This window comes from Dipodomys merriami, unplaced genomic scaffold (genome assembly GCF_024711535.1).
Source record: "Dipodomys merriami isolate MVZ:Mamm:240054 unplaced genomic scaffold, mDipMer1.0.p SCAF_16, whole genome shotgun sequence".
Classification (NCBI taxonomy): Eukaryota; Metazoa; Chordata; class Mammalia; order Rodentia; family Heteromyidae; genus Dipodomys; species Dipodomys merriami.
Genome location: NW_027202937.1, coordinates 32,214,315 through 32,241,875, shown reverse-complemented (window position 1 = coordinate 32,241,875; position 27,561 = coordinate 32,214,315). Strand labels below are relative to the sequence as shown.

The 27,561-nt window shown below is 36.3% G+C and overlaps 1 protein-coding gene across 6 annotated transcripts in view; it reads right to left on the bottom strand.

Moving 5' to 3' along the window:
• Positions 1-419: 419 nt before the first annotated feature.
• The window catches only part of Prp4k (pre-mRNA processing factor kinase PRP4K), a 38,425-nt gene continuing 11,283 nt past the window's right edge, over positions 420-27,561 (bottom strand). For 2 of the 6 annotated variants that reach the window (XM_070024667.1, XM_070024666.1), the window contains 13 exons: positions 23,851-24,027; positions 19,501-19,656; positions 18,093-18,174; positions 16,940-17,150; positions 14,368-14,441; positions 12,457-12,547; positions 11,703-11,850; positions 10,813-10,950; positions 9,914-10,067; positions 7,500-7,614; positions 6,759-6,910; positions 6,111-6,197; positions 3,450-4,942 (listed from right to left, as the gene is read on the bottom strand). In XM_070024667.1, the coding sequence (XP_069880768.1) occupies positions 4,739-4,942; positions 6,111-6,197; positions 6,759-6,910; positions 7,500-7,614; positions 9,914-10,067; positions 10,813-10,950; positions 11,703-11,850; positions 12,457-12,547; positions 14,368-14,441; positions 16,940-17,150; positions 18,093-18,174; positions 19,501-19,656; positions 23,851-24,027 (1,789 nt within the window). In that variant the 3' untranslated portion in view covers positions 3,450-4,738. Of the gene's footprint in view, positions 2,287-3,049; positions 3,137-3,449; positions 4,943-6,110; positions 6,198-6,758; positions 6,911-7,499; positions 7,615-9,913; positions 10,068-10,812; positions 10,951-11,702; positions 11,851-12,456; positions 12,548-14,367; positions 14,442-16,939; positions 17,151-18,092; positions 18,175-19,500; positions 19,657-23,850; positions 24,028-27,561 lie in introns of those variants that run through there. The other 4 variants (XR_011372257.1, XR_011372258.1, XR_011372256.1 and 1 more) reach the window with 4 other exon arrangements.

Below are 27,561 nucleotides of genomic sequence, written 5' to 3'. Positions count from 1 at the left end.
AATGAACCAACCTATTTAAACCGTTGTAGAAAATGGAGTTAGCTTATCACTCACATTTCCATAGCTGGATACAAGAGCACTGGAATATATAACAGACTCATGAATATACTAGTCTTCGGTGTCCTGCCCTTACTGCTTTGAAAACATTCTGATGTCCCTGAGGAAAATGACAAACTATTTCCATGCTGGGGGTTTTCTGAAGGGCAGGTTCTGCTCAGTAGTTTGACACTCCATAACTCTCCATCACTTCAATCACCACCCCCAAGCCCCCCACCCCCGCCCCAGTCCCTAACCTAATTTGAACACCACAATACTTTTCAAAGCAACTAAGAAACACCAGATAACTCAAAACTAAATGTAAAACGCTAAACTCAAGCAAAAGGGAAAAAAAAAAAAAAAAGCAAACAGCAGGCAAGATGTTACCAAGAGGCTTCTTTATTGAGCTTACCCACAAGTCATTTGGGAACATAAGTTGTTTAAATCCAAGTTACAATTCAAATGCTAACAAGGACAATTGGGATACACAGTGAGCACTTTCAGAGACCAGCTTCTGTATCTTGACCACTAAATGGAAAGATTCTTCAGAAGAACAGTCCCTTACCCTATATACAGAAGAAGAAAAAGTAAGAAATCCACAATATCTCAAAGTAACTGAAAAACATTAATACTGTCAATTTTGTGTATATCACTGACATGTAAAAAACAGCCATGAATTTATGCTGGCACTAACACACTATTAAAAGTATACTCATGGTGGAGCCCAATTGTTAATGGTGTCATAACTAAAGGAGGGAAATTACAAATTTGACGATATGGTTTTGTATGTCCAGTATTTAAATGTTTGGCCTAAATTTTAATTACTTTGTTTCACTTCAGAGTTCTTTTAGCTTTCTGCTTATGAATGATGAGGAAGTACAAGTAAAGCAGAGTAGTAGGAATGCAGATCTGGAATAAAACAGAACATTACATCTCACCACCTCTACCACATCCTATAAAGCATCACATACTTTGTATTGTAAAAATGTCTTGGGTATTAACTTTTGTTAGGAAATTTTTAAAAAAGGAGTAATTACAATGTCAAGTCAAGATTATATTACCTTACAACACAGAACAATTGAGAAAGGTGAGTGAAATGAGACAGCCATTGGAAAATGAACAGGATGCTGATTATTTTTGGTAGTGTTAGGACATGAACCCAGGACCTTGGGCATACTAGGCAAGTACTCTTACCAGTAAGCTATCACCCTGAATCCACAGGATGTTAAAAGGCTAAATACAGATATTACAGGGTCTTATTTTTGACAGGAGACTCTCCTTGTTTAAAACCTCAATAGCCCACCATTTCTGATGGCCTCGGAGGACCAAGTTTACATAGAATGTAGACCTATATACTCCTTCTACCCTAGGGAAAAAACTATGACATCTTTGATAGCTATGCCTGACTCAGGAGGCCTCAAATCTGATAATCACTTAAGATTTTTTTTTAATCCATAAAGCACGTAAAAAGCCAAAATTTCGTGACAGACAACTGAATTTGAAAAGTATTATTCTGAAACACGAATACAGGTTTGTTAAGTAGGATCACTTCCTAACTTACCTCAATTTAAAAAAGGTCTTAAGAATTCCAAGAATTCTGCCTCAGCAAAATTTTGAAATCAAAACTATGTTTATGTGTGCCAGGCAGTTTACAAGGTTCCTTCCAAACAGATAAATCTAGGAATGGTTAAGTTTGGAAACATGAATAACCAACATATAGTATCATCTTTTTCTTTTCTTAAAGAAAAACTGGTAGTGGCTGTGAATAATTTACCTGTTTTACAACCATGACTTGCTAAAAGTCAGAGAATAGATACTAAAATTGAACAATGATCTTAAGAACTTAGTTCTTTCTCTCTTGCATCTGCCTAAAGCTGCAGGGCATCTTTAGATGCCCACTACTTCGGCAGCTGTGGTCTTTCTAATAATCCTTAGGATTATTTGACCACCAGTTATATGTGATCTTACTGCCCCAGTCTTTCATACCACTAAAGTTGAGCACTGTTGGTTTTTTTTTTGAGGGAGGGGACATGGCAGGAAATATGGCCAAATGAGCACTTTACAAACAAAATACTACAGTAGCATCACCACTCTAAATACCAAACACCAATGAAACCCAAATCATAATGCTGAAAACTTAAAAAATTAAGACAAGAATTAAATGGAGAATTCATTTTTTTTTAAATCTTTTATAGGACAGAAACCTGAGCTCATGTCTTCTGGTTGTCATCATCTTCCACTGAGCTGCACCTAAAACACAAAGAACAAGTAACAAGCAACTTTGTTTTTTAAAGAATGACTAATAGTTCTGAGGCATGAACTGTTTCTAGTGGAAGTTAACTTACTAAATAATTACATAAAATGAAGCCATGAAAACCACCAGAAACATCAAAATATCAACTATTTTGAGGGTAAATAACTACAAAAGATTTGAATACGCAGCATATTATCACCAGATAAAGTAATGGTGGGAGAATCACTATCCAGTCATTAAGGTGGAGAAGCTGCACCTGTGATGCCTTAATTTAAAGGCTTCACTCGACCTGCAGATGAAATCACCTTACATTGATTTTAGTAAGTCTAAACCACGAAGAGATGGGTGTAGGTTCAGAGGTGGCTTATTATATCTCTATCACCTTCCTGGCTGTGTAGTTCATTTCATGTCTTTAAATGGAACAAAACCCACCAGGAGAATGCTATTCTGATTTTCCATTCTTGAATGCACCAAAATGTGCATGCTTGTTGTAATTAGGTGCCTGGGTAAATAAAAAAAATCCCATTTACAATTTTAAAATATTATTTAAACCCCTAAAATCTGTTTGCTCTCCATACTCCTCAGGGAGACAAAACATTAACTTACCCCCCAAACAGAAATGATTACATACGGTTTTCAGAATTCTTTTCTACCATGGTAAAAATATGAAATCCTTTGTGTTGCAAAACCAAGCTGATTTACATGATTTTGTTTAAAATTGTTGCTAAATGTTTATCTACACATGCTGTCAGAAATAACCTTGTTAAGAAGGTGAAGCTGGTGTCTCAGCAAATCAGACCCCTTGGAGAAGGCGTCGAATGGCCTGTGCCCCGTTTTCCTTTTTCTCTTTCCGCACCATCAAAAGGAAAAGTGAGAAAATAGCAGAAACATTAGTTAAATCCTGAATGATACCCTGTAACCTACAGGAATAATCTCACTAAACTGTAAGCTGACAATATCTGTAGGACTTATTTTGGGATGAAATAAGTATAGGACCCTAATTATTAATAAAATGATAAATTTTGGCCAGATCTATGTCTTTAAGAAATAATACTTTCAGTTACTTTCAGGAGAACGATAAAGGTTACTTTTAACTATTTACAGTTTACCTGACTTACCAGCACTGAAGACAAAAATCTTTTAAAAATGGCTACAAATGCCTTGTTCACAAAAGCCTTTATTATCTAGTGATGCATACTGAGAACATACAGAAACCTGCATGGTCCACCACATGCAGAGGAACAATCTTCACTTTACAGTGAGTGTCAACTGTTTTATGCAATAGACAACACTTCAAAGTCACATTTTTAAAGAAAAGCTTCATTTACAAAAGAAATAAAAGGTAAAGAAGCAATTACCGCTTTTAAAAAGCAGCTGCTTTGTTCAAGAGTGGAAGGTTTATGCCTGTATCGAAAGACAACATGATCACAAATAATGAAAACAATGAACAAATGAAAAACATTTTTACCATAAAGCAGTACACTTTCAAAAATGACATACAAATAGTTAAAAATTTCATTATGTTGTCTATCTAACCTTTAAATATGAGGACTTTCAGAAGCAGGCCTCAACATTTGTAATTAGTAAATGAAAACTGCATTGTTTCTATGTCGCTAGGAACTGTATTTAACAAAATGTATAGAAAGTCTATAGCAAGTTGATTTTAAAAAAGGAAATAAGAAACAGTACACTGAAGGCGCTCTACCCATCAAGCGCGTACTCTTCAAATTTTACATGTGATGAACAGAACAGAAATTGTAAGTATGCCACAGTTGCAATGCCAAAAAAATAAAACAAGATCAGTTATCAAACATGCAGGGAATTCTGCCACAAAGCTAATATCCCTCATTTGTCAATTATTATTCCAATAAAATAACATCTTAAAACACCAGTGATGTTGATGGTTTAGCTTACCTTCAGTGTACTGAATGTTGTACACAACCTGCTTTAAAAGAGGAGACCATCCCTGCAGGCAGGCTCAAGAAGGAACAGACCCCCTTCGGCACTGACTACACCAAGGGCATGCTGCTGTGGCCTGCACACACACACCTAGGAAAACGTGAATATAAACAGCATTTATGCTGGCCATTGTATCCGAAGACCAAAATGAAGCCAAGTCTGCTAACAAATCAACCACCCAATATTACTACTTGAAACAGATGCTTTTGTCTTTTATGGGAACTGCAACCATATACATTAGTACTGTAACTTTGTGCAGTCTTGCCAATTAAACAGTTCAATAGTGAAATTTCACATAAGACACAAAACAATTAACTAGCATTTCTAAAAGGAGTATCACCCTTGGTGTTAATTCAAATATATCATGCTTCCTCAAATTTGCTGGAGAAATATATTTATAAGTTTATATACATTAATAATAAACTGCTGTGAAATTTCTTCAGTCTTTGTATTTAATTACTCAAACCCTTGGAGTTTCTTCATCTCATTTTAAATTTTTTCCTGGATGAATGCATGCTGTAGGGCCTGGTTGATGCTAATTCGTTTGGCTGGGTCCAACATTAGAATCTGGTCCAACAAGTCCTTTAGCTGGTGTACTTTTTTACGTTGGTCTTCAGGAAGTCGCTGGCACCCAATCAAATCAGCCAACAGGTCCTTAGTTGGGTTAATGGTGCTCATGACAGTAACTTTCTCCTAAAAATAATTTTTACAATGCATGTCTCTAAATAAGTTACTAAATGTATGTTAACATAAATCAGATTTTTGTCTACCATCAACAGTAGGAAGGTATTTATATAAATCTTGATAAACTACTTTTAAAATGTTTACACGTATTCTCTATCTTCTACATCTTTTTAAACGGCAACTGAAAAACTGGAATGGAAATGACTCCATAGTGAACAATGAAAACCGACAGTAAGAACTCACTGCCTAATCTGTGCTTTCCCTAATCCTACTCAGGTGGCTAGAGGCAGGCACCTAAACAACCCAATACCATAAATGTTATGGAGTGCTATGATGAAAAACGGATAAAATACAGTGAGGGCAAATACTAAGAAACCATTATTTCAACCCACATACAGACTATATATTCTAATGAGACTTTGGATATATATGTACACACACATTAGGAACTGGAGCAGTATAGGAGCAATAAGCTCAGGGAAATCTGGGGGTAAAGGCACCAAGATCTGAACCAGCAAACCTGTCAGCCAAGTGCAAAACAGTGGGGATGTAGGGAACTGCTCAAGAAAGCAGAGGTCATGCTGGGTGCTGGTGGCTCGAGCCTGTAATCCTAGCTACTCAGGAGGCTGAGATCTGAGGATCACGGTTCAAGGCCAGCCCAGGCAGGAAAGTCTGTGAGACTCTTATCTCCAATAAATCACTAGAAAACCGGAAGTGGCGCTGTGGCTCAAGTGGTAGAGTGCTCGCCTTGAGCTGAATAGCTGAGGGACAGCGCGCAGGCCCGGAGTTTAAGCCCCACAACCGACAAAAAAAAAAAAAAAAAAAAAAAAAAAAAAAAGAAAGCAGAGGTCATGCCATGAAGTACTTAGTTTGTCTCTCTGGAGAACTCAAACATCGTCTTATAGAAAAGAATGAGCCAACAGGGTTTTAAGCAAGGAGAAAGATTATCCAACAGAAGTACCAAGACTGAATAGGATGCCCAACAATGGGATCTAAGGGACTCGCGATGCTAGAAGGACATTTTAATCTCTCCTCTTTTCATGACCTGAGGAGTTTCATTCAGAAACTGGCCAACAGCAAAAGAAATTATGTAAGGAGTTTTAAACATCCACAGTTTTGTGTAATACCTAGTAGTCAATTAACAATAAAGCACTTAATGCACTTAAAAACTACTTACCCTCTCTGTTACTTTATCGACTTCTGTATACATGAAGTTGAGGTTTTGATCAAAATGTTGGTCTTTAAATACACCTTTCCGAATCATCTACAAAATAAAACAGAAAAGTTGGCTTTAAACTATTATGAAACAGCCTGACTACTACCAATTCACACAATTTAGACTCTAGTGTGTTCTCAGAACTCTTAATTGTAAATATCTTTGGTAAAGCTAATCCACGTTTCACCTAAAATCATTTAATGAAATGAAATGACATCTCTGAGATGGTGATTTAAAGCAACTGTAGCATCAAGCTGTACTTTCATTATCCAAAATGGACTAACAAGTAACATTCATTCTCTGATGACCAGGTACTTCCTTACCTCTCAACATGACCTGCATCTTTTTTCATGCAGTCTCCCAAATATGTTTGTAAATTACATCAAGATGTACTACTCTGTCTATTAGTGAAGCAGTTCTCTTACTAACGTTTTTCTTTTGATGGCTTTGGATGATTAGATCCAGTATTTAAATACCAGAAACAGGAAAGGAGCTAAGGAAGCATGGTAGCTGCACACTGGCTTCTATAAATCTTTGTTTTACAGCTACAGTGCTGACTAAGCAGCAGTCCCTCAGGCTATTGGAAACAAACTGGTGTTAGTATCTTACCTTATTTGGCATCTTTCCTTTGAGATCCATGGCAAGCTTCAACATATGGTTATTTGTTTTGCCAGGAAACAAAATTTTTCCAGTATAGAGTTCATATAAGGTACAACCTACAGACCACATGTCTATACCATAGTCATAGCTTTTGCCTATAACTGAAAACAAGAGAAGCTTTAATATATGTGGGTAAGAACGACTGACCATTGTTCATTTTATTTCCAATAACTGGGGACTTAGCTTGGTCTATAACCATAACTTTAACCTCAGTTTGGCAGTTAGTTTCATGTTCTTTCCCACTAATTCTTAATAGAGATTCTAAAACTTAAAAACCTTAAAAAACCAGAGGCATAAGAAAGGAATTAAAGGGGCAAACATATGTATCTCTTCTCTCTTTGCATTTTTACCTTTGGAGAGGGTGCTTATCAACCTCAACCAAGGCAACAGGAAGAGAAAAACCAAAGGTCCCATACAATCCATAAATGTGATAATCAGACCTTGAATAATCAAGAGCAGTCTTCTAAAGTCGAGGATTTTCCACAACTGTGCTACTCTTGCTCGACATGATCAAGACTCCTGTCCCAACTACCTTCATTCCACCTGAGGAGGATGAACTTGCTACGGTTCCCTTCCTCATGAATGAACTCGTGCAGCTGCTGAAGTGTGATGGAAAACAGTTCTTAGACATTAAACATGCTGTTTCCACCACACGATGGCCCAGGTCAAAGAACACCATAAAAAACTTACTGATCTCAGGAGCACGATAAAATCTACTGACAAGATACGGCGTTATGTCATTATCCGCAACATGGGAAGCCGACCCAAAGTCGCAAAGCTTTAAAATGGTTTTTGATTCATTAACCTGAAAGACATTTTCCAAAATTTAATTCATGCCAAAAATTGAGACAAGCAAATAAAATGGGCTTTAAGAAATTACATTAATTTCACTACTGATAACAAGACACTCAATTAAAAATTCCTTTTCTATTTAACCCAAATTTCTAATTATAAAATATTATGAGCACTCAAAATTTTTTTTTACAATTAGTGAAACTTTTCCAGTAATACCAAGCATTTAACAGCCAGCAGGTTTAGAAAAGTAGGGCAGAGAAAAATCTCACTTCATCTTCTAGAAATCTCAGTAACTTTCTAACCTTCTAGAACAACATGAAAACATTCACTAATAAAGAATTCAGACTAAACTTTCAGTTGTCAAAATTACAATGGCAATGAAAGCAAAACGATGAGGTAGATAAATTTGGACCAAAGAAAATATCAAAATACTCTTCATCCAAAGCTCATCTAGACCCCCCTAAATTTAGTAATCACTTTTGAAGTCTAGAAAACACTAATCTCTTCAACATAGAGAAGATATTAGTTATGAATATGTTAAATCTGGCAAAAGTGATAAGCATGACCTCTGTATTAGTCATTTGCTCTTGTGCCTTTGTAAATATTTCCACATACACAGTAAGAGTGACATCTGCTGAGAAACGGCGGAGCTGCTCCCATGACTGCTGCTACTCATCAGTCAGAAGCATGTTCAGGATTAACAAGTGCAGATAATTCACATTCCAGAGTCCCTTCCCCACTTCAAAAGAGACACACACAAACTCCGAATTGGGACTTGGACCTGGCCTACCATTTCCATCCCAAGGAAATGTAACATTTTTAATAACCCTAGGAGCTCTCTAGGGAAATGCCATATGCACGGTTGATGTTACAGACATGGTAAAGGATATCCACATTAAGTTATTCAAAAAATACCCTATGAGGAATGGTATGTCTATAACATCAGTGACTGCAGCCTTGGGCTAAAAACATTGGATTTCCACTAACAGGCTATGGGATCTATTTCCCCCCTTCAGGAAGAAGGTAAAACACTCTCTAAAATCCATGATAAATTCTATATAGGTTAGCATTAATTTAGGGAAAAGGGTGGTGTTGAAAACTTCTAAGACAATAGCAAATATCTTATTCTGTAAATTCCATAGAGTATACACAGGTATTCAATGAATAACTTTAAAAATACTCTATTTTACATAGTATTTGCTGTGGATGCTGTATTCACAATTTTAAAAAGACAGACAAGTTTGAGGTTAAAAGAAAACAACGATGATGTCTAGACAACTCTCCCATTCATTTACAACGTACCTCGTATTTCACTATAATTACCCACTAATCCTATCCCCAGATTATATTAGATATGCAACACAATGCATGAAAATGACAAGTCCTAGTTATAATGTCATTATTGTCATAGTCTGGAAAGTAATATTTTAAGACAGTAGAGAAATGGGAACTAAGCAGCTTAAGTGAATTTCAATGAGGTCACAATCTTTTAAGAATTAATCATCATAGCTCAAACAAATTTCTAGTAGAGGACTTTGGCTTTCTAAAGGATAAATTCCTAGTAGAGGACTTTGGCTTTCTAAAGGATTTCTCCTAGGCATTAACTGTACAAGACTTGATATAATACATTCATTAAAAAAATGAAATGCAGAATATGTTACTAGTATCTAAACTAGGAATTCCCCAAGTTGTAAACATGCCTGAACCCTCAAAGAGCACAGAACAGGAATGGGGCTGGGAAAAGAAGTGTGTGCCTCAGTGACACCACTGGAATAACATGCTTCCAGATTCAAAAACATTAAATTTATTGTAAAATTTGGATGTTATGCCTTTCAATACACCAACCCTACACTGTGGGTTACCAGAAGCCACAGCTTCAAAAGCAAAGAAGAGCAGAAGGGGGACAAGTTACTGAGGCATTTTGAAAACTGAATTCTACATCTGTAGGTTCAAGAAAGGTAATTTCTTTAAGATATCTTTAACTCTATAGGTCCACAAAATTAAGAGATCCATAAACACTTCTTTCAAAATAGTAACAATATGTAGCATTTTTACAAAAGAAAGGAAATCCAATCCATTATTACTGCAGTAGAGCATTCTTGGGGTGGTATATACTCTGATCATTATTCCAAACAAAAGGGGAGGGGGTCAATAGATCCAAAAACTTTCACAGACCCAACTTCTAAAACATACAAACTAGTAAAGTCATTCACAATGGCTGAATTATGCTTGTAAAATGGCACTGCTGAGGCAATACTCCTAAAAACAGGTATGGCATATGAGGTAGCCTAGCTATTCGACTGACTTACCAGGATATTGTCTGGTTTAATGTCGGCATGCAGGATATTGCATCTTTTAAGAAGTTTCAATGCCAGGAACAACTGTTGGCTATAGGACCTGACAGCTTTAATGTGAAGACCAACATCTTTACCATACTTTTTTAATACTTCTCGTAAATTCATACTTTAAGGAAAGACAAAACAAAGTAGCAAAGGTCAAAATGTAAATAGAATATAAAGGCAAAAACACACAGTAAAATTAAGTGCAAAATATTCTGTTTGAAAATGCCTCTCCCTAGTGCTTCTTTTGAACAGATTCGGGTGAAATGAGCACCTGAATCTTAGTTGTGGTAGTACAACACAACTTCTCACTCAAACACAAATTTCAAAATAAAGATATATACGGTAAAAACTATTTTGATTTTAGAATAAGTTTACATTTATTTTTCTTAAAGGTACTGGGGTTTGAACACAGGGCCTCATGTTTGTAAGGTAGGTACTCTTAACACCCAAACCATACCTCCCCCATACATTTTACTTTACTTTTTTGGAAAGGTTTTTATGTTTTAGCCTAAGGACTGTCCTGGTCCTTCTACTTATGCCTCCTCCATAGCTATGATTACAGAAGCATACCACAAGCCTGATTTACTGGTTAAGATATGATGGGGAGTGTCCAGCTCATTTTTTAAAAATCCAGGCTGGCCTTGAACTATGATCCTCCTTGTTTCTGCCTCCTAAGTAACTGGATTATAGGCCCAGTAATAACCCAAAGCTAAAATATAAAAACTAGAGTCAACTGAGGAAGGAAAAAAAAAAACTACTCAAATACTCAGTAAATGTATTACAACATTTACGTAAAATGAGGTTAGTAGAGAGGAAGGAAAATATGCATTTCAATTTAATTTAATACCCGGGTTTTGACATTGTACCTGAGAGGCTCAAATACGAGACAGAGATGCTGCTTATGATAAAAGTGTCTGAAGAGTCGAAGACAATGAAATTTGTCATCAGGATCAGCATCATTAAGTTTTTTCAAGAACTCTAGTTCTTTCAAACCAGTCTTTTGCCTAAAATTAAAAAGAAAATGAGGCTAAAACAAATAGATGGACCCCCTCTAGCACATCAAAGATAATGTGGTTGAGTGTTTTGCCTTATTTTGTTTTCAGACGCACCTAAGTATTCAAAAGCTGATCTCAAACTTAAGATTCTCCTCCCTTGGCCTCCTGAATACTAATATGCACCAACATGCCTCTTTAGTTTGTAGTTTTTTTTAAAGAAAATCTAATTAGCTATTGAGGAAAAGGTGTGTATCATTCTCTTAATAGTTTATACTTGATTTAGTATTTCAATACTTCTAACATTTCAAAACAAGTTCATTTCAATGTGCATTAAAACATGAGTATGGTAACTGCTTATTCAAGGAATAAAGATAAAAGCTACAAATATATCCTATCATTTAATTTTTTGTCAGCTACCCTATGTTCAGTGACAGCTGAAATAAGATCTTCTCATCTCTCATTTCTGGTTTTAAGACTATCACAACAAAAGAAAGAACCAGATAAGCAACAGAAGAAAATAATGCAGAACAGGTAGTGAAATAAGTTAAATATGACCAGCCTATGATTCTAGTACCTCACATTATAATACATGGTTATAAATTAAATGTCTAACCAAAGAAAACTATTTATGGCACTTAACAAATGTAGTAACTGTCTTAGATTGTGCCATTAAAAAAATGATATAGAAATCATGCTCACTTGCAGATAACCATCTGTAAACTGTGTTAACAGTTTCAACTCAAAATGTCTTTTGAACTTACATGAGCTCATTGTTTCTGATGATCTTTACAGCCACTTCTTGATTGGCTCTTGCATTATCTCTGGCTCTTACGACATTACTGAATACACCTTGCCCAGTGTAGCCATATACATTGTAACGCTTATCTAGGACTTCACCTATGTTCACACCTGAAAAAAGCCAAATTACAAATATTGTAAATCACAAAGTAGAAAACACCATGCAATCACTTAAAAACTATCAGATCTCTACTATGTAGTTTTCTAGACACAAAAGAAGTCAAAAGTCAGGCCTCTATGGTCATTCTTTTCATGTCCATTTCAGATGGCTGGAAGAGCTGTGAGCCCATCAACTGGAACAAGTTTAGCATTAAATAAAGAAAATGTGCTTATGGAACTGTTTCAATTTGTAGTGCTGCATGACTAGCATGCAGAATTCTTTGTATATTGTATTTCTTGTTTCAGAGAAAGATAAGCAGAGATACATCTTTTCCTTCTGAGAATTATCTCTGGGTGGAGAAATTATCAACTGCTTAGATTTAGGCAGCACATCACACAGGCTACCTTACTTCCATCCAACACTCTGGGCTGCTTAGTAGAGCACAACACAAGTCCGTGCAGCAGCTGGATGTGGCATACTTTTTAAGTGATGGCACTGTGATGTGATTTATCACAATTCCCTAAAACAAGTCACTGCATTAAGTCTTTAATAAATGTATATTTACAATAAACACAATGCTTACATTACCATAAACATAGTAAGAAATGACAACTCACGATAATAGCCTTCAGCATCAGTCCAGTTATCTCTGAGGTTAGGATTCTCTTTGAAATCTTTTCCAATGCCAGCAGCTCGAAGACGAGCACTCTGAAATAGATGTAACATGAGTTGCTTACCTATAAATCCAACACCTATAACATTTCCTTTATAGTAAAAAATAGCAAAAGCAGTATTTTATTCTGAATTAGTAAGCAATTACTACCATTTATGCAGTAAGTAATATATTGCAAATGCAATATAGCTGAAACATCAAAGTCTCATCAAAGAACACTTAGGGAAACAATTTAATATATCTTCAAAAACTTTTGTGAACATGATTAGGGCATTATAAATTAAAATAAAAACTGAAAATCAGATCTGGTTTTCTTAAGCTGATGATAGACAGATTGTGACAAAAACTACAGACTGGCGCTCAGTTAACAACCATAGTGGCAACTCTTGCCTACCAATTTTCACCATTTCTTTCACTGCCCTGTCCACGTAGTCAACATTTGTACTCTTCCCATATATGCATGAAACGTAGTGACATTCACTGGCTGCACTAGTTGAGCCTGTGTGGAAAATTAAAAAATAAGAATATCTAGTACTTGGGAAGAATCTTTATTGTACATTACTCTGTGATACCCAGATCTTTCTACAATACTATAGTTTAAATATTAGATATTTCCCCATCCCTTCCTTTCCCAAAGGCCCCTGTGAGAAAAGTCTGGTCCCCAAGGTAGTGCTATTGAGATGTGGTGGAACCTTTTAGACATGGTCTCTGGTGGAAAATCTTAGATCACTGAGGTATGCCCTTGAAGACACAGCAGGGCCCCTGCTTCTCTTCAGGATTTTTCCTTTCTGGCCATGAAATAAGCAGTTTTGCTCTGCTACATACTCTTGGCATGGCCCAAAGCCATATGGACAACAGATTATGGTCCTGAACTGCAAAAACTTAGCCAAAGAGATCTTTTCTCTTTAGAAGTTGATTGTATCAGGTATTTTGTTCTGGTGATGGAAAGCAGAATCACACACATACCATCTAGGCAAATGATGGTGGGGGACACTTAAGACTAGCTCAATATTCATTCATTTCTCCTTATCTCTCTTCCTTTCACCAATGACAGCAGTCCTTCCCTACATCCCTTTTTGGTGGTACTAGGCCAGGGCCTCATGCATGCTGGGCAAGTGTTCTACCATGTAAGCCAAGCTCTCTTAACCTTTCCTGGCTCTTGTTGTACCATGTAAGACATCACAGATTACTTGAGCCAATTTGACCCAAACACTAAAGAATTTGAGGTCCCAAACACTTAATTGCTCATGCTACACAAATTTATTTTCCATGTTCCATTTGTCCTCACTTCCTTTCTCTTAATAGAGCCTCATACTACAGATATATGGACAGTGGCTTCACTTTTGAATGTGCTCATATTTTAACGTATCTTTGAAAGACATCAATGCCTTTCAAAAGGCACTGGTAAATCATTAAGGAAAAACAAAAAGCCGCCAAAATTTCTTAAACTACCCTTCAATGCCTATAAATCCTTAAATCCTAAAGGTCCTCAACTATCTAAATACAGAGGCACAACGACTCTGCTCGAATAAAGGTATCCCTTATGTCACATACAGATGTATGCAAACATCCCTATTTACATGTACACTGATATATGAATACATATGTACATAAACAACTGTTGCACATTAAGTCACTTTGTGTGTAACTTTCATGAAACTCTCAAATTGTTCTGCTGTACCTGTTTTCAAATTTTCAGCGTAAGTTTAGACTTTCAGAAAATGTGCAAATAGTATAGCAGGGTAAGGTATGGTTTCTGGATACTGTTGACTCAGACTGCTATTCTTATTTTCTCTCTCTATGCATGACCACATGTGTTATACTATTTTTCTGTCAATAGTTGATTTAAACTTACATCAAAATATGCAGCGAACATATCATCAGATTCTGTAAACATATCAGGTGCTAACAGCTTCTTCTGAGATGAACCTTAAAGGAAATGTACGTATTTGAAAAATGAAGACACACAAAAACAAAACAAAAACAATAGTAATTCATGCTTGTTTTCATTATAGCATATTAGTTTTAGTTTTCAATTAATACTAAATTCAGAATCATTTACTATACTTAATATATAAAACAATATGTTTTTACTAAAAAGCCGTATTTCAAAAAGAACTAATATCAACTTTAGCTATTATTACTTTAAATGAATAAGCAAATAGTTAAATAGTAACTATTCAAATGAAAGTTGTTTTTTTTTTTTTTTGTCAGCTGTGGGGCTTGAACTCTGGGCTTGGGTGCTATCCCTCAACTCTTCAGCTCAAGGTGAGTGCTCTACCACTTGAGCCACAGCACCACTTCTGGTTTTCTAGTGGTTTTTATTGGAGATAAGAGTCTCATGTGGACTTTCCTGCCCGGGCTGACTTTGAACCGTGATCCTCAGATCTCAGCCTCCTGAGTAGCTAAGCTAGGATTACAGGCATGAGCCACTGGCACCCGGCTCAAATGAAAGTTCTTAAAACAAAAACCTATTTTTAAACTTGCACCTTATTCCTTTTCCAGGGGAGTGAAGTATGGCAGTACATGCACCACTAAAAATGACTTAGGAAGCTACTTAGTATCTAATGAGTAGCCAACAATTTGAATACATGCTCATATCCAGATGACTAGGGAGAAATAAGAAAGATTATACTAATATAGGTTTGTACCATGTTTATTGTAGTAGAAACTAAAGTATGTGTGTGTGTGTGTGTGTGTGTATATATATATATATATATATATATATATATAACTAATTTTTAAATGTGTGGTAGTGCATACTTGTAATTCCAACATATAGGGGGCAGAGGCTGAAGGATCTCCAATTTGAGGCCAGTTTGATCTATTGGAGATTCTGGCTCAAAGGGGATTGTGGAGGATGGGAAGAAGGAAGAATCCTATCATGTTAGTTGGTGGAGCCACACAGAGAATTATTTCAAACAATTTTAAAGCACAGAATCATGCCTATACCTTAATATGGGTTCTAAGGACAGAAATTCCACTGAAATTTCCAGTGACAGTACATTTATTTACTGATGTCAGTAGTAAATCATTGTGTAGGACAGTCTGACTACAATAACCTGTCAGTAACTGTGTTATTAGGAATTAAATTCTTCATTGCAAGAGAAAAGAGAAACAGAAAATCAAGAAGTTACTACATATACAAACTTAACTAAATCCTAGTTCACTCCTTATTTAAGAGGCAAAACAAGTAAACAAATACTTTGTGAAAACCAAACGTACAAAATTCAAATCTCAATGAACATGAAGATTATTTTTTTAAACGCATATTCAAGGACTGACACATTATCTGTGGCAATACACTGGTTAGAAAGAAGCATCTAAAATAATTACTAAATTACTATATGACCTTATACACAAGAAAGTTCGTGGTATCTGCCCTGGAAATGCCCTGGAAAGTAAAAAAGCTCTTAAATACTGAAGGAATTAATTTAATGTTCATTGGAAACCTTTTTCAAAGGGCTTCACCCATAGGCTAATTGTAGAGAGAATAGATGAGCTTTAAAATGAAAAAATAACAAAAATAGACTGATATTAAGCAGTAAAAACTCATCAGAAACTCAAGATTTAGTCATCTCTGGTGGTAGCTTGGGGAAATAGCTGTATTTTCTTCTAAAGACTGGTGATTAATGGAAAATAATTTACATATTTAGCTTGTTTTCATACCCAAAGTATATTCCAGAGTAATCAGTGAATGGGAACTTCTTTTATGGAAGAAAATAATAGTTAGAACTGCTAAAATTAAGTCAGTAGGCAAAGTGTAACTATACTGGATAAATGTAGTTCATCACATCTAAACACACAACTTCAATGTCAATAAAAATACAGTAATCAGACATCAAATGTGATTCAAAAATTCAGTAGTTCTTATGAAGTATTCTTAACAAACAAACATTAAATCTAATGCTATTATTCAAGATATACTAAAGATGAAGAAAATAATGACACCCAGAGGAAAATGTCATAGGACACAGCAAAGCATCCTCCCGAGTAAATGAAAAGAGGGGAAAAATAAAAAGGTATAAGAATTCTTGGGGATGAAGTGAAGTTTAGGAGATAGACAGACATCCTCTATGCATTGTGTGTATCTTCTCTGGATTTAGAATTAAACCCAGTAACTGTAAACAAACATTGAAAATACAGAACATTCATGTCATTATCTGTCAGAGATTTAAGTATTTGCAGGTGAAATGAAGTCATGGCTGGAATTTATTTTAAAATACTCTACACCAAGAATATAAGGAGATGAAAATGTGGGAAGTTCAGTATACTATCCAGGAAGTGAATTAGTAGAAACCCATTTATAAAGGCTAAACTTACTATTACATTAAGGTACACTAAGTATCCAGCACAGCAATATTATTTCCTCTCATTCTTCCCCCAAACCCCAAGTCTCACTGGTATGTAAAAAAAGCATCACTCACCGTTATTCTGTTCAACTGTCATTAGATTATGCTTCGCTTTCACTGAAGCTTCAAATGTATCAACATTTTCCCGTTCATACTCTTTGACATCAGCAGCTACCCTCTCTAGGATATCATCTGGAGAAGGTGACCGTGTTCTGGTACTGCTTTGGGGACTGCTTGGTTCAGATGGCACAGATATATTGCTGTCTTCAGCAAGATACTTATATTTCTGTAATAACAATATACCATGTTCATAAACAAATGCTATCTGAACATATTAATTTGCTATGAGTTGCTACATTTGCAAAATTAATGTCAATGTAAAACAACAAACATGGTATCAATATCTTGATTGAGTGATAGCCACACTCTCTTATATAAATTCCCAAAATTTTCCAAGTTTTCCTATGTTTGGTGCATACTAATCAGGTAGAAAACCTACCTGAATGGGTGAGATGATGTTTATTTTTCTATTTATCCTTTCCCCTCCACCATGTGACTGTTAGTAAATTTTAGGTAGGAATACAAACATCTTTAGACCCTACAGATGGCCCTAAGTGATATACAGATGCACCACATTATCTTTCTAAATTCAAAATACTCTTGAGTTTTGAAGCACACTTGACCAAGACTTAGAGATAAGGGATTGTGGACCTGAGCAAGGACAAAGATGATTCAACCAAATTTTCAGGGTATAAGTATATTCTACATTTATTATTTGAATTTTCACATCTATTATGAAATAAATAAGTTTATGTCAGAATTCTATGTATACAAAACAACTAAAGAAACTTTTTATGGTGCTGATACTGGGGCTTGAACTCAGGGCCTCATGCTCCCTCTTGGCTTTTTTGCTCAAGGCTGGTACTTAACCCCTTGAGCCACACCTCCACTACTAACTTTTTGCTGGTTAACTGGCAGTAAGACTCACAGATTTTTCTGCCCTGGCTAGCTTTGAAACTTGATCTTTAAAACTCAGCTTTCTGAGTAGCTAGGATTACAGGTATGAGCCACCCAACTCCCACTTCACAAGTTGTTTATATCTAACCCTTTTCTAAAAGCCTGGTCAGTTGCACTGTTACTTCTTTGAACGAGCAAAACACCTTTATTAAAACAGAGATTACTTAGGAAGAGTACTGACTAAACAATTCTTTTTGCTAATAACACATACCTGAACAATCGCCTGCCTTTGTATTCTTCTCTGTTCTATTAGAGCTTCCTCATCTTCTTCCTCCACATCAAAATCTTCAAGGCTTAAAAAAATTCAAACATCCTTAGATTCTAAAACTGAAATTTACACATCTTAAAATTTAAGGTTAAATGTAATCATTATTAAGCTAGAACAAAGTCTTATACCCTATCACTCAGTACTGAAGTATCTCTGAGAGCTCGGCTAGAAACCCGATAGCACATTCTTTCTCTGTTTTAAGCTTTCTCCTTGCCTATTTCATGACACTACAATTGGGGAAAAGATCTCAAACTTCTAAAATGTCACTACTAGCATTCTTGTGACCCAAGAAAAGGTTACCTCTCTCACTTTTGTTTTATCACCTACAAAATGAGAGGACTAGGACAAGTACACTGTTAACTTTTTCTGGGTCACAAAACTCTGAAAACTATCAGTCTACTCTATCAAAAATGAACAGGCATTGGTGGCTCAGACCTGTAATCCTAGCTACGCAGGAGGCTGAGATCTGAGGATCACAGTTCAAAGCCAGCCTGAACAGGAAACTCTGTAAAGACTTATCTCCAATAAACCCAAAGTGGCACTGCGACTCAAGTGGTAGAATGCTGGCTTTGAACACAAAGAGGATCAGAGACAGAGCCCAGGCCCTGAGTTCAAGCCCCAGGACCAGTGTGTGTGTGGGGGGGGAAATCCTGTCATTGTTTCCCCCCCAAAGACCTCATTAATCTTTATAAGGGACCCAACAAGCCATCTATTCTGTGACTCTACTAGGAACTATATAGCCCAGCCTTCTATAACCCAATACTCTTTGTCATTAAGCTTTAATCTGGGCTTCTCAACATTAGCAAAGGATGCTGAATTCCTGACCTTCTATCACTAGATGCTGCCCACAAATGGCTCCAGGAAGGCAACAGGCACTTGCTGAGAACTACTAGTTTTGTTTGCATCTAAAATTTTTTTCTAATATTCCATTAGTCACTGAAACTTTATCCATATTCATGTTGCAATAGACATACTTACTACCATCCAATGTAGTATTCAAAGTACACAACATTTGATGTAAATTAAAAGGTTTAAATTTGGTACAGAAAAAGTTCCCTGTAAACTAGTAATGCAGACTGGTAGCACTAAAGAATATTTCTGTTGTTAATAAAAAGTTTATGAGAAATGATGGCCAAATATTCACTCAGGCCAAACTGGACACCCCTAAATTTAGAAAACCACTACTACCTGTCATAAACCTCCTGGAGAGGTAGCGAAGATTAACTTTTAAACTCAGGATAAAAATCACTTAGATTCACTTACAAAGTCAGGTGGAAATCACTTTATAATTTGCATTTAAACAGTTTCTCTAAACTAGAATAATTAAATTATGGGAAGGCTCTATTCTTACTTATCATCAGATGAAGACTCTTGCTCAACCTTCATTCCTTCTGAAAGACTTCCTTTAAATTTGTCTTCTTTTACTTTGCTTCTGCTCCTTCGTCTACGACCACCCCGTGATCGAGATCTCCTTCTCAAGCGTGATCTGCTCCTCCGACCTCTATCCCTGTTTCAAAGAAAAACAGATACCTACATTTAAAAAAAAGCCAATTAAAGTGGAAAAAAGGCACATGTTCAAGGCAGTGAATATGAGAACTCTGTACTCTACTCAAAAGCTGTAAACCTGAAAGTCCTTAAAAAAAAAAAATCTATCAACAGGTACTGACCTGTAATCTTAGCTACCAGAAGGCTCAAGTGGAGAATCATGAGTTTAAGACTATTTTATGCTACACAGGAAAGTCCAACCTCAAAAAGCCAAACAAACAAATAAAAACACCTAGTTACTTAGGGAAGTTGAGATTGAGTCTTAAAAGGCTAGAAGTGGAGCTGTGGCTCAAATGGTAGAATGCTAGCCTTGAACAACAAATAAAAGATCAGAGACAATGCACAGGCCCTGAGTTTAAGCCCCAGGACCAACACTAAAACAAAAAAAAGGGCAAACAGTAGATCATCAGAACTGGAGGCATAGTTCAAGTGGAGAAGCAAACTCAAGGTCCTACGTACAAACCCCAATTCTATAAAAAATAAAATAACAAAACATTAAGACTGAACCATCAGTTTAATTAAAGATAAGTGAAACAGCTAGTATTCTTACCAACTTTTAAGTTAAAAAATGTTTCTCATGAATATGAACTTGACTGTGAGCTCCATTAGAACAAGAATCTATTGTTAATACTTTGCATTTTTCCCCTCTGCTGGTTCTAGGGACCCACCAGGGCCTTGCACTTGCTAGTCAAGTATTCTACCACTAAACATCACAACCACCACCTCCTTTTATATGTTTTTATATGTTCTCACTGTGTAGCCCAGGCTGGCCTTAATACTTGTGATCCTCCTTGCTCAGCCTCCTAAGTACTGGGATTATACGTTTGGGCTAAAGACCACACTTGCTCTATGTTGCATAGAAAAATGTTTAACCTGTATTTGTAGATTAATATAGTAAATATGAGGTCTTTCTGGTCTCCCCAGTAGAAATATACAATCACTAAGAGTCAATTGTTTGTTGTCTAGTTAATGTTGTTCTTTTGTGAGGGAGTAGTAATAAGGTTTAAACTCAAGTTGCTGGCATAGGGAAAGGGACATTGATCCAGGCCCCAGAGACTAAGTCCTAAACAGGACAGACAACACTCAACCACTGTGCCAAACTGGAACTCAGGAAGGGGGGGGGAGGCGCGGTGGTCAGGGTCAGGATTGGTTAAGTCCCCATGTGGCAACTGGTCAATACAGTATGTCTCAGAAGAGAATAGGGAAGGTGGCGCTCAGGCACTCTACCACTTTAGTCATACTCAAGTCCTTTTACTTTTACTTGTATTTTAGACAAGGTTTTCTGTTTTTGGCAGGGCCAGACAGGCAATCCTACCTATGCTTCCTGAGTATCTAGCACTATAGACACTTACCACACATAGCTTATTAAGATAGGAGTCTTGTTAACCTCTTTCCTGGCCTCAAACTTCCTGATCTCTAGTTAGGGTTACATCCTGGCTCTATACTTGTTTTTAATTACATTACTAATCAGGAAAACTATCAAGAGTGTTATGTTTCAAAAACTATAATTTAATGGAAGACTGTTGCTAAGTACAAGAAAGAATGTAATGAAACCTTAAGTTTTTTTTTTTTTTTTTTTTTGGGGGGTCCAGTCGTGGGGCCTGAACTCTGGGCCTGGGCGCTGTCCCTCAGCTCTTCAGCTCAAGGCCAGTGCTCTACCACTTGAGCCACAGCACCACTCCTGGCTTTTTTCTTTTGCTTATGTGGTGCTGAGGAATCGAACCCAGGGCCTCATGAATGCAAGGCAAGCACTCTACCACTGAGCCACCTTCCCAGCCCCGAAACCTTAAGTTTAATGCTATCAGACATTTTTATAAATGCCCTGAGGTCTTGGCCCTTATCAAACAAAAACAAAGAGAAACTACTATCATACATACTTTAAGCATTATGAATTTAGAAAAATACTGCAACCCTTCAAATGGTCTACAAAGGATTAGCAAGCTTCCTGTTAATATTACATCTAACCATATTAACCTCAGATTTCTTCTGAAGTCTTACTAAAAATGATCACAGCAAAGAAACAACTTAAGAAAATCCACAAGCAGAATGCAAAGACATAAGACAGCAAAAAACAATTGAAACATGCCAACCAGATGGAGAAGTAACATGAAAATTATGCAGAATCTTAGTATAATAGGAATAGTTATACCAATGCATGCCTAGGAACTAGTCATTGTATTCTCTAAAGGAAAAAGTGAGAGGCAAAAACGTTCTAAAACACTTGACTCAATGGAAAATGGTCATCACTCCCTTCACAGTGCAATAGCATTTAAGGTTTACTTTCTTACAATATGAATGACTAGACTTCTACTAGTAGCCATGTCCAAACACGCCAAGAGATTATAAAGTTCTGGGAAAATGCCCAAGAGAAAACTGTAGTAACTAATATCCTAGTCTCTACTTATCCCCAAATGATAGCCAGAATGTAGAATTCTATATTGCCTATATGCAAGACTGCTTCTATCCAGCTTTCCTAGTGCATAGCTATCAAAACAGATAATAATGAAGCACCCTGCTGGATGCTGATGGCTCATACCTGTAATCCTAGTTACTCAGAAGGCTGAGTTCTGAGGATCAAGGTTCAAAGCCAGCTTGGGCAAGAAAGTATCTGAGACTCTTACCTCCAAAAACTACTCAGAAAAAGCTGGAAGTGGCACTGTGGCTCAAGTGGTGAGAGCTAGCCTTGAGCCAAAGCAGCTCAGGCCAAGTGTTCAAGCCCTAGGACTGGCAAAAAAGCAAAAGTAAAAAATGAAGCTCCCTGCTGACTGAGGAAAACAGCAAAGAGAACCAGGGAATATCAAAGTATTAAAAAAGAAAGATAAAAAAAGGTTTATAAACAACATTATCTGAGAGACAAAACATGCTATTCCTCAAAACAATAAGGTGCTTAGAAAAATAAGAGAATAAGAAGGTAGAAAAATAAAAGGGGATAAGAAGGTAGAAAGAAAATATCTAAACTGAACATAGAATAAAATAATAAACAGGAATAAGAGTGAGAAAATAAAAGCAAGTAGAATAAGGGAGACCGTCTTTTCTGGGAGGAGGTACTCCAAAAATAGAAAATAGAAAAGAAAATAGAAAATAGAAGTCTATACTTCTTGCTGTATAAGAAGGCGTAAGTATGAACCAGCAAAATAAATAGGGTGAGAGGAAAAAAATCAACACACTGCATCACATTATGGTGGAATGAAAGAAGGGAAAGTCTTTTTAAAATGTTCAGGAGTCAGAATAGGACCCTCAAAGACCAATACTGGAACCTAGAAAAACAATTAACAGTGAGAGATCAGTGTGGAGTAGAAGACCAGGAGCAATCAAAGGAAGGTGTTCTTTTTCTTCCCTCCAGCATTTGATTAATAAAGAACATCTGATCACAATGATTATGCACCCTTGGAATACACAAAAGTTCATTCACATTAAGCAGAAGAAAATAAATGTGTTAAAAAAAAAAATCCCAGAACTACCACAGTACTTTCAGACCATGTGTTTTCAATTCTAGGAAGCTAGTGAAAAAAATCCTCAGAAATATGGAAAGATAGCTAAAATACAAGTCTTTGGTTGTTGTCTTTTCAAACTATATTCAATGGAAAATATTGAAAGAGTGGTTCCGGTTAATGTATATATGGATTAAAAAAAATGATTACCTGCTTTAAAAAACGATCTTTTTGATTAATCTTATAAGTACATGGCCTCAGGTTAAATAGTTTTCTAACAGTGAATAGGTTTTTGCCAGTTGTTGAGGAAGAAATAGAAAAGAAACTGGGCTACTTATTTATGATTTTGCTAGTTAAAAATAAATAAATAACTAAAGCCTAGTTCATTTAGTGTTTACCTCTGTGTTAAAAGAGGTAAAAAGTCCTGTTTCTAAAAGAATAATTTGAGATTTTACCTGGGGGTATGGTACAAGTGGTAGGAAGTACCAGGCCCTTAGTTCAAACTCTACTATTGTCCAGATTAACGAGGTTTTATTAATTAATAATTATGTAAATCTGAAGGAAAACTATACTGAAGAAAAACTGGCATTGAAATACCATTTGTTGGAAGAAGGAAACTGGATCACAGCCAAAATTTGAGAGAAAAATGATGTACAGGAAAATCTATCAACTGAGCTAATTAAAGGCTCAAAAACATTAGTAAATCAAAAATTTAACATTTTTACCTCCTCCGGGGAGACCTGCTTCTTCTTCTTGGAGACCTGCTACGTCTTAGTGGAGAACGGGACCTCCTTCTAATGGGAGATCTACTTGTTCTTCTTCGGGATGGAGACCACCTATTGATGGGGCTGGCATCTTTTGATCTTTCACGTCTACTCAGTATATCATCTCGAGGTCGTGTTCTTTAAGGGGAGCAAATCAAAGTTAAAAGAAATTCAAACCAAAAGGATATCTAGAAAAGACAACACTGATCTCATGACAGTAAACACTGGTCAATTTAATTTGTGTCCAATTTAAATTCAGATGATGACAATGAGATTTTGGTGTTAATAGAATAACTAAAAGCTATTAATATTAAAGTTGGACTACTGATTCAAATTTCAGATAAGCTCAATTTCAGTTTCTTTTTGTATCTTGCCATTTCTGTAATTAAGCATTTTATTTTTTAAGTTTTTATTGTGAAAATACTGTACAGAGCGGTTGCAGTTACATGAGCAAGGTAAATTAGTACATTTCTTATCCAGCATTGTTGCCTCCTCCTTTGTTTTTCCCCTACCATCCCTTCTCTCCGACCTCCTCAGCTACATTTCCCCCTCCCCCACATCTAAATTGTAAAGTTTGTTTTTCGACCTAGTGTCTTGTACATCTCATTGTTGCAACAGACCAAACTGTATCCCTAAACAATTTGTTTTTTCCCTTCCCCTCCCAAAATTATACCAACATCAAATACAGTGAAAACAGGGGTTATATTGTGGGGGAGGGACATACAAAGCACCAAAAAAGATCACGTTACCTTATAAGTCTGTTAGAAACAATAGCAAGGAAGAAAAAAACCACTTGTGTCCCTATATTGGGGTTCATTTCACTTAACATCATCTTATCTCACCTTTTCTGCTTGTCCTAGACATATACTAATATTATTGCAAATAAGGGAAACCATGGTATTTTATCCACCTTTTCCTCTTGTCCTAGACATATACTAGCTATTGCAAATGACGGAAACCATGGCATTTTATTTTTAATGTCAACTGAATGACAGCCTTACAATTAACCTTAGAACTAAGGGAGTTATTTCAGCCTCTTTCACTTAAAATCAACTTTTCAACAATTTTCTCATAAGTACCACCCAGTGAATTCATTCTTATTTAACCACAAAAAATATGATCATCATAGGCCTTTCTATAAAACTTAATTTCTTCTAGCCTGAGCAGAAAAAAAACTTCTAAGATTCCATCTACCAAATAATCAGCAAAATGCTGTACTAGAAGTGTAGCTTCAGTGGTAGAAAGCCTGCTAGCAAATGTCAAACTCTGACTTTAAATCCTAGTACCATCAAACAACAACAAAAACCCCATTTAATCTCATGAGGATAAGTTATACATAAGGTTTGCCATCACAATGTAATATCATCACATCACAAGAACAATTCTCCACTTGGTAAAAATACAACATGACCTACTTGCTTGGACATGCTATCTAGAACTACCCCCGCCCCCCAAAAAACACCTCAAACTTTCTCTCTTCAGTCAAAGTTAACAAGTAGACTTGATTCAGATCTGTAGTTCTTTATGGTAAACACTGAGGGTCACTTGAGAAAATTCTTTTTTAATCCATATACAATCTGCTTATAGAAGACGTCTATTCAAACACTGGCTAAAAATTGTAAAATAAATGAAATAAAATATAGAAAAAATTCAGATGAAAATATTGTTTCTTTTTGGGGTAGTGAGTTTTGAATTTTCAGCTTTGTTCTTGCTAGGCAAATACTACTTGAGCCCAGCCCAAAATTATTTTAATATTAAGAGAATGACAAGATGGTATTATATACTACTTAAGCACAGGTGGTGTAACTTTTCTGGAAGGACATATGGGAATACAGGAGATTGCAAATTTATTTTATCAATCTATTCCACAGACAAACTTTACACAGAATCAGTGGACTTCTTTGTACAGAGTAAAATAAAAAAATCCATTTTCATCAGTTTCAACAACAACACAACACAGCTACACTGTCAAACAATGTTACTGATGTTAATAATAAAAGAATTTAAGCCAGATGCTGGGCGCTCACGCCCAGGCAAGAAAGTCTGTGAGACTCTATTCTCCAATAAACCACCAGAAAACTGGAAGCGGTGCTGTAGCTCAAATGGTAGAGCATAAGCCTTAAGCTAAGGAGCTGAGGGACAGCGCCCAAGCCCAGAGTTCAAGCCTTATGACAAAAAGAAAGAAAAAAAAAGAATTTATATATAGAGATTGAAGGCTTGGTTCAAGGCTCAAGTAACAGAGCACTAACCAATGAGCAAAAGCAACATGTACCAAATTTGAGTACCAGTCTCAGACAAAAATAAAAAAAAATTCATGTGATGTCACTGAAACATTTCATGAAAAAGCATACAATTTGCTATGATTTCATTTGTAGGAATATTTGTATTCACATAACTGTATGTGTACAGAAACTGGGCTAACAGAACTAACTTTAGGAATGGTTGTAGATGGATGAGGCAAATAATTCATAGGGTTTGGCATTATTTGGATTGTTCTTTAACTAGGAAATTCTATCACTAAATTTTAAATTAATTTGTTTCAAAACTGAGGTCTGGTCTTAAAATAATAACTTTATTAGCCGGGCTGCCAGCAGTAGCTCATGCCTGTAATCTTAGCTACTCTGATGCTGAGATCTGAGAATCATGGTTTGAAGCCAGCCTGGGCTTCAAATTGGGCAGGAAAGTCTCTGAGACTCTTATCTCCAATTAAACACCAAAAACCCAGAAATGGAACTGTGGTTCAGGTGGTAGAGTACTAACTAGCCTTCAGTAAAAAAGCTCAGAGATAGGGTCCAGGCTGAGTGCCAGCCCCAAGACTAGCAGCGAAATAAACAAGTCATTATTTTCTCTTAACTGAAAGCAAATTAAAAGGCTACCAGAATAAGTTAAAAAATAAAAAGCGGGGCTGGAAAGGTGGCTCAGTGGTAGAGCGCTTGCCTTCCATGCATGAGGCCCTGGGTTCGATTCCTCAGTACCACATAAGCAAAAAGAAAAAAAGCCAGAAGTGGCTCAAGTGGTAGAGCCTTGAGCAGAAGAGTCCAGGCCAAGAGTTCAGGCTCCACGACTGGACCCCCCCCCCAAAAAAAGAAAGAAAAAAAAGAAGAAATTCACATAAAATAATCAGAAAAACTAACAAATGCTTCAGTGCAGACAGCAGAAGAAAAAAGGAAGATATTTCATAATACTTAGAAGCGAAGAATACAGGAAAAAAAGTATATCTTAAGCCAAGTGCTGGCTCCTGCTTGTAATCCTACCTACTCAGGAGGCTAAGATCTAAGTATTGTGGTTCAAAGCCATTCTAGACAGATAAATATGAGAGCCTATCTTCAATTACCAGCAAAAAGCCAGGAGTGGAGGTATAGCTAAAGTGGTCGATCAGGAAAGCCAAGCAAGTGCTAGAGGTTCTGAGTTTACGCCCCAGAAACCAGTCTCTCCCCCCCCCCCCCACACACACACAGTATCTTAAGAACATTCTAAAAACAACATTTTTGTAATGGTATAAACTTTAAAATCATTTATATCTATAGCAGAATACTGAAAATATTAACATGAATACAGTAAATAAATTTATCTTTACAAGGTAACATTCTTTTAATAAGCAAAGCGACCATTTCAAACTGTAATTACCAAATATGCAGAAGATCTCAAAGTACTTTGGAGTGGTCTAATCAA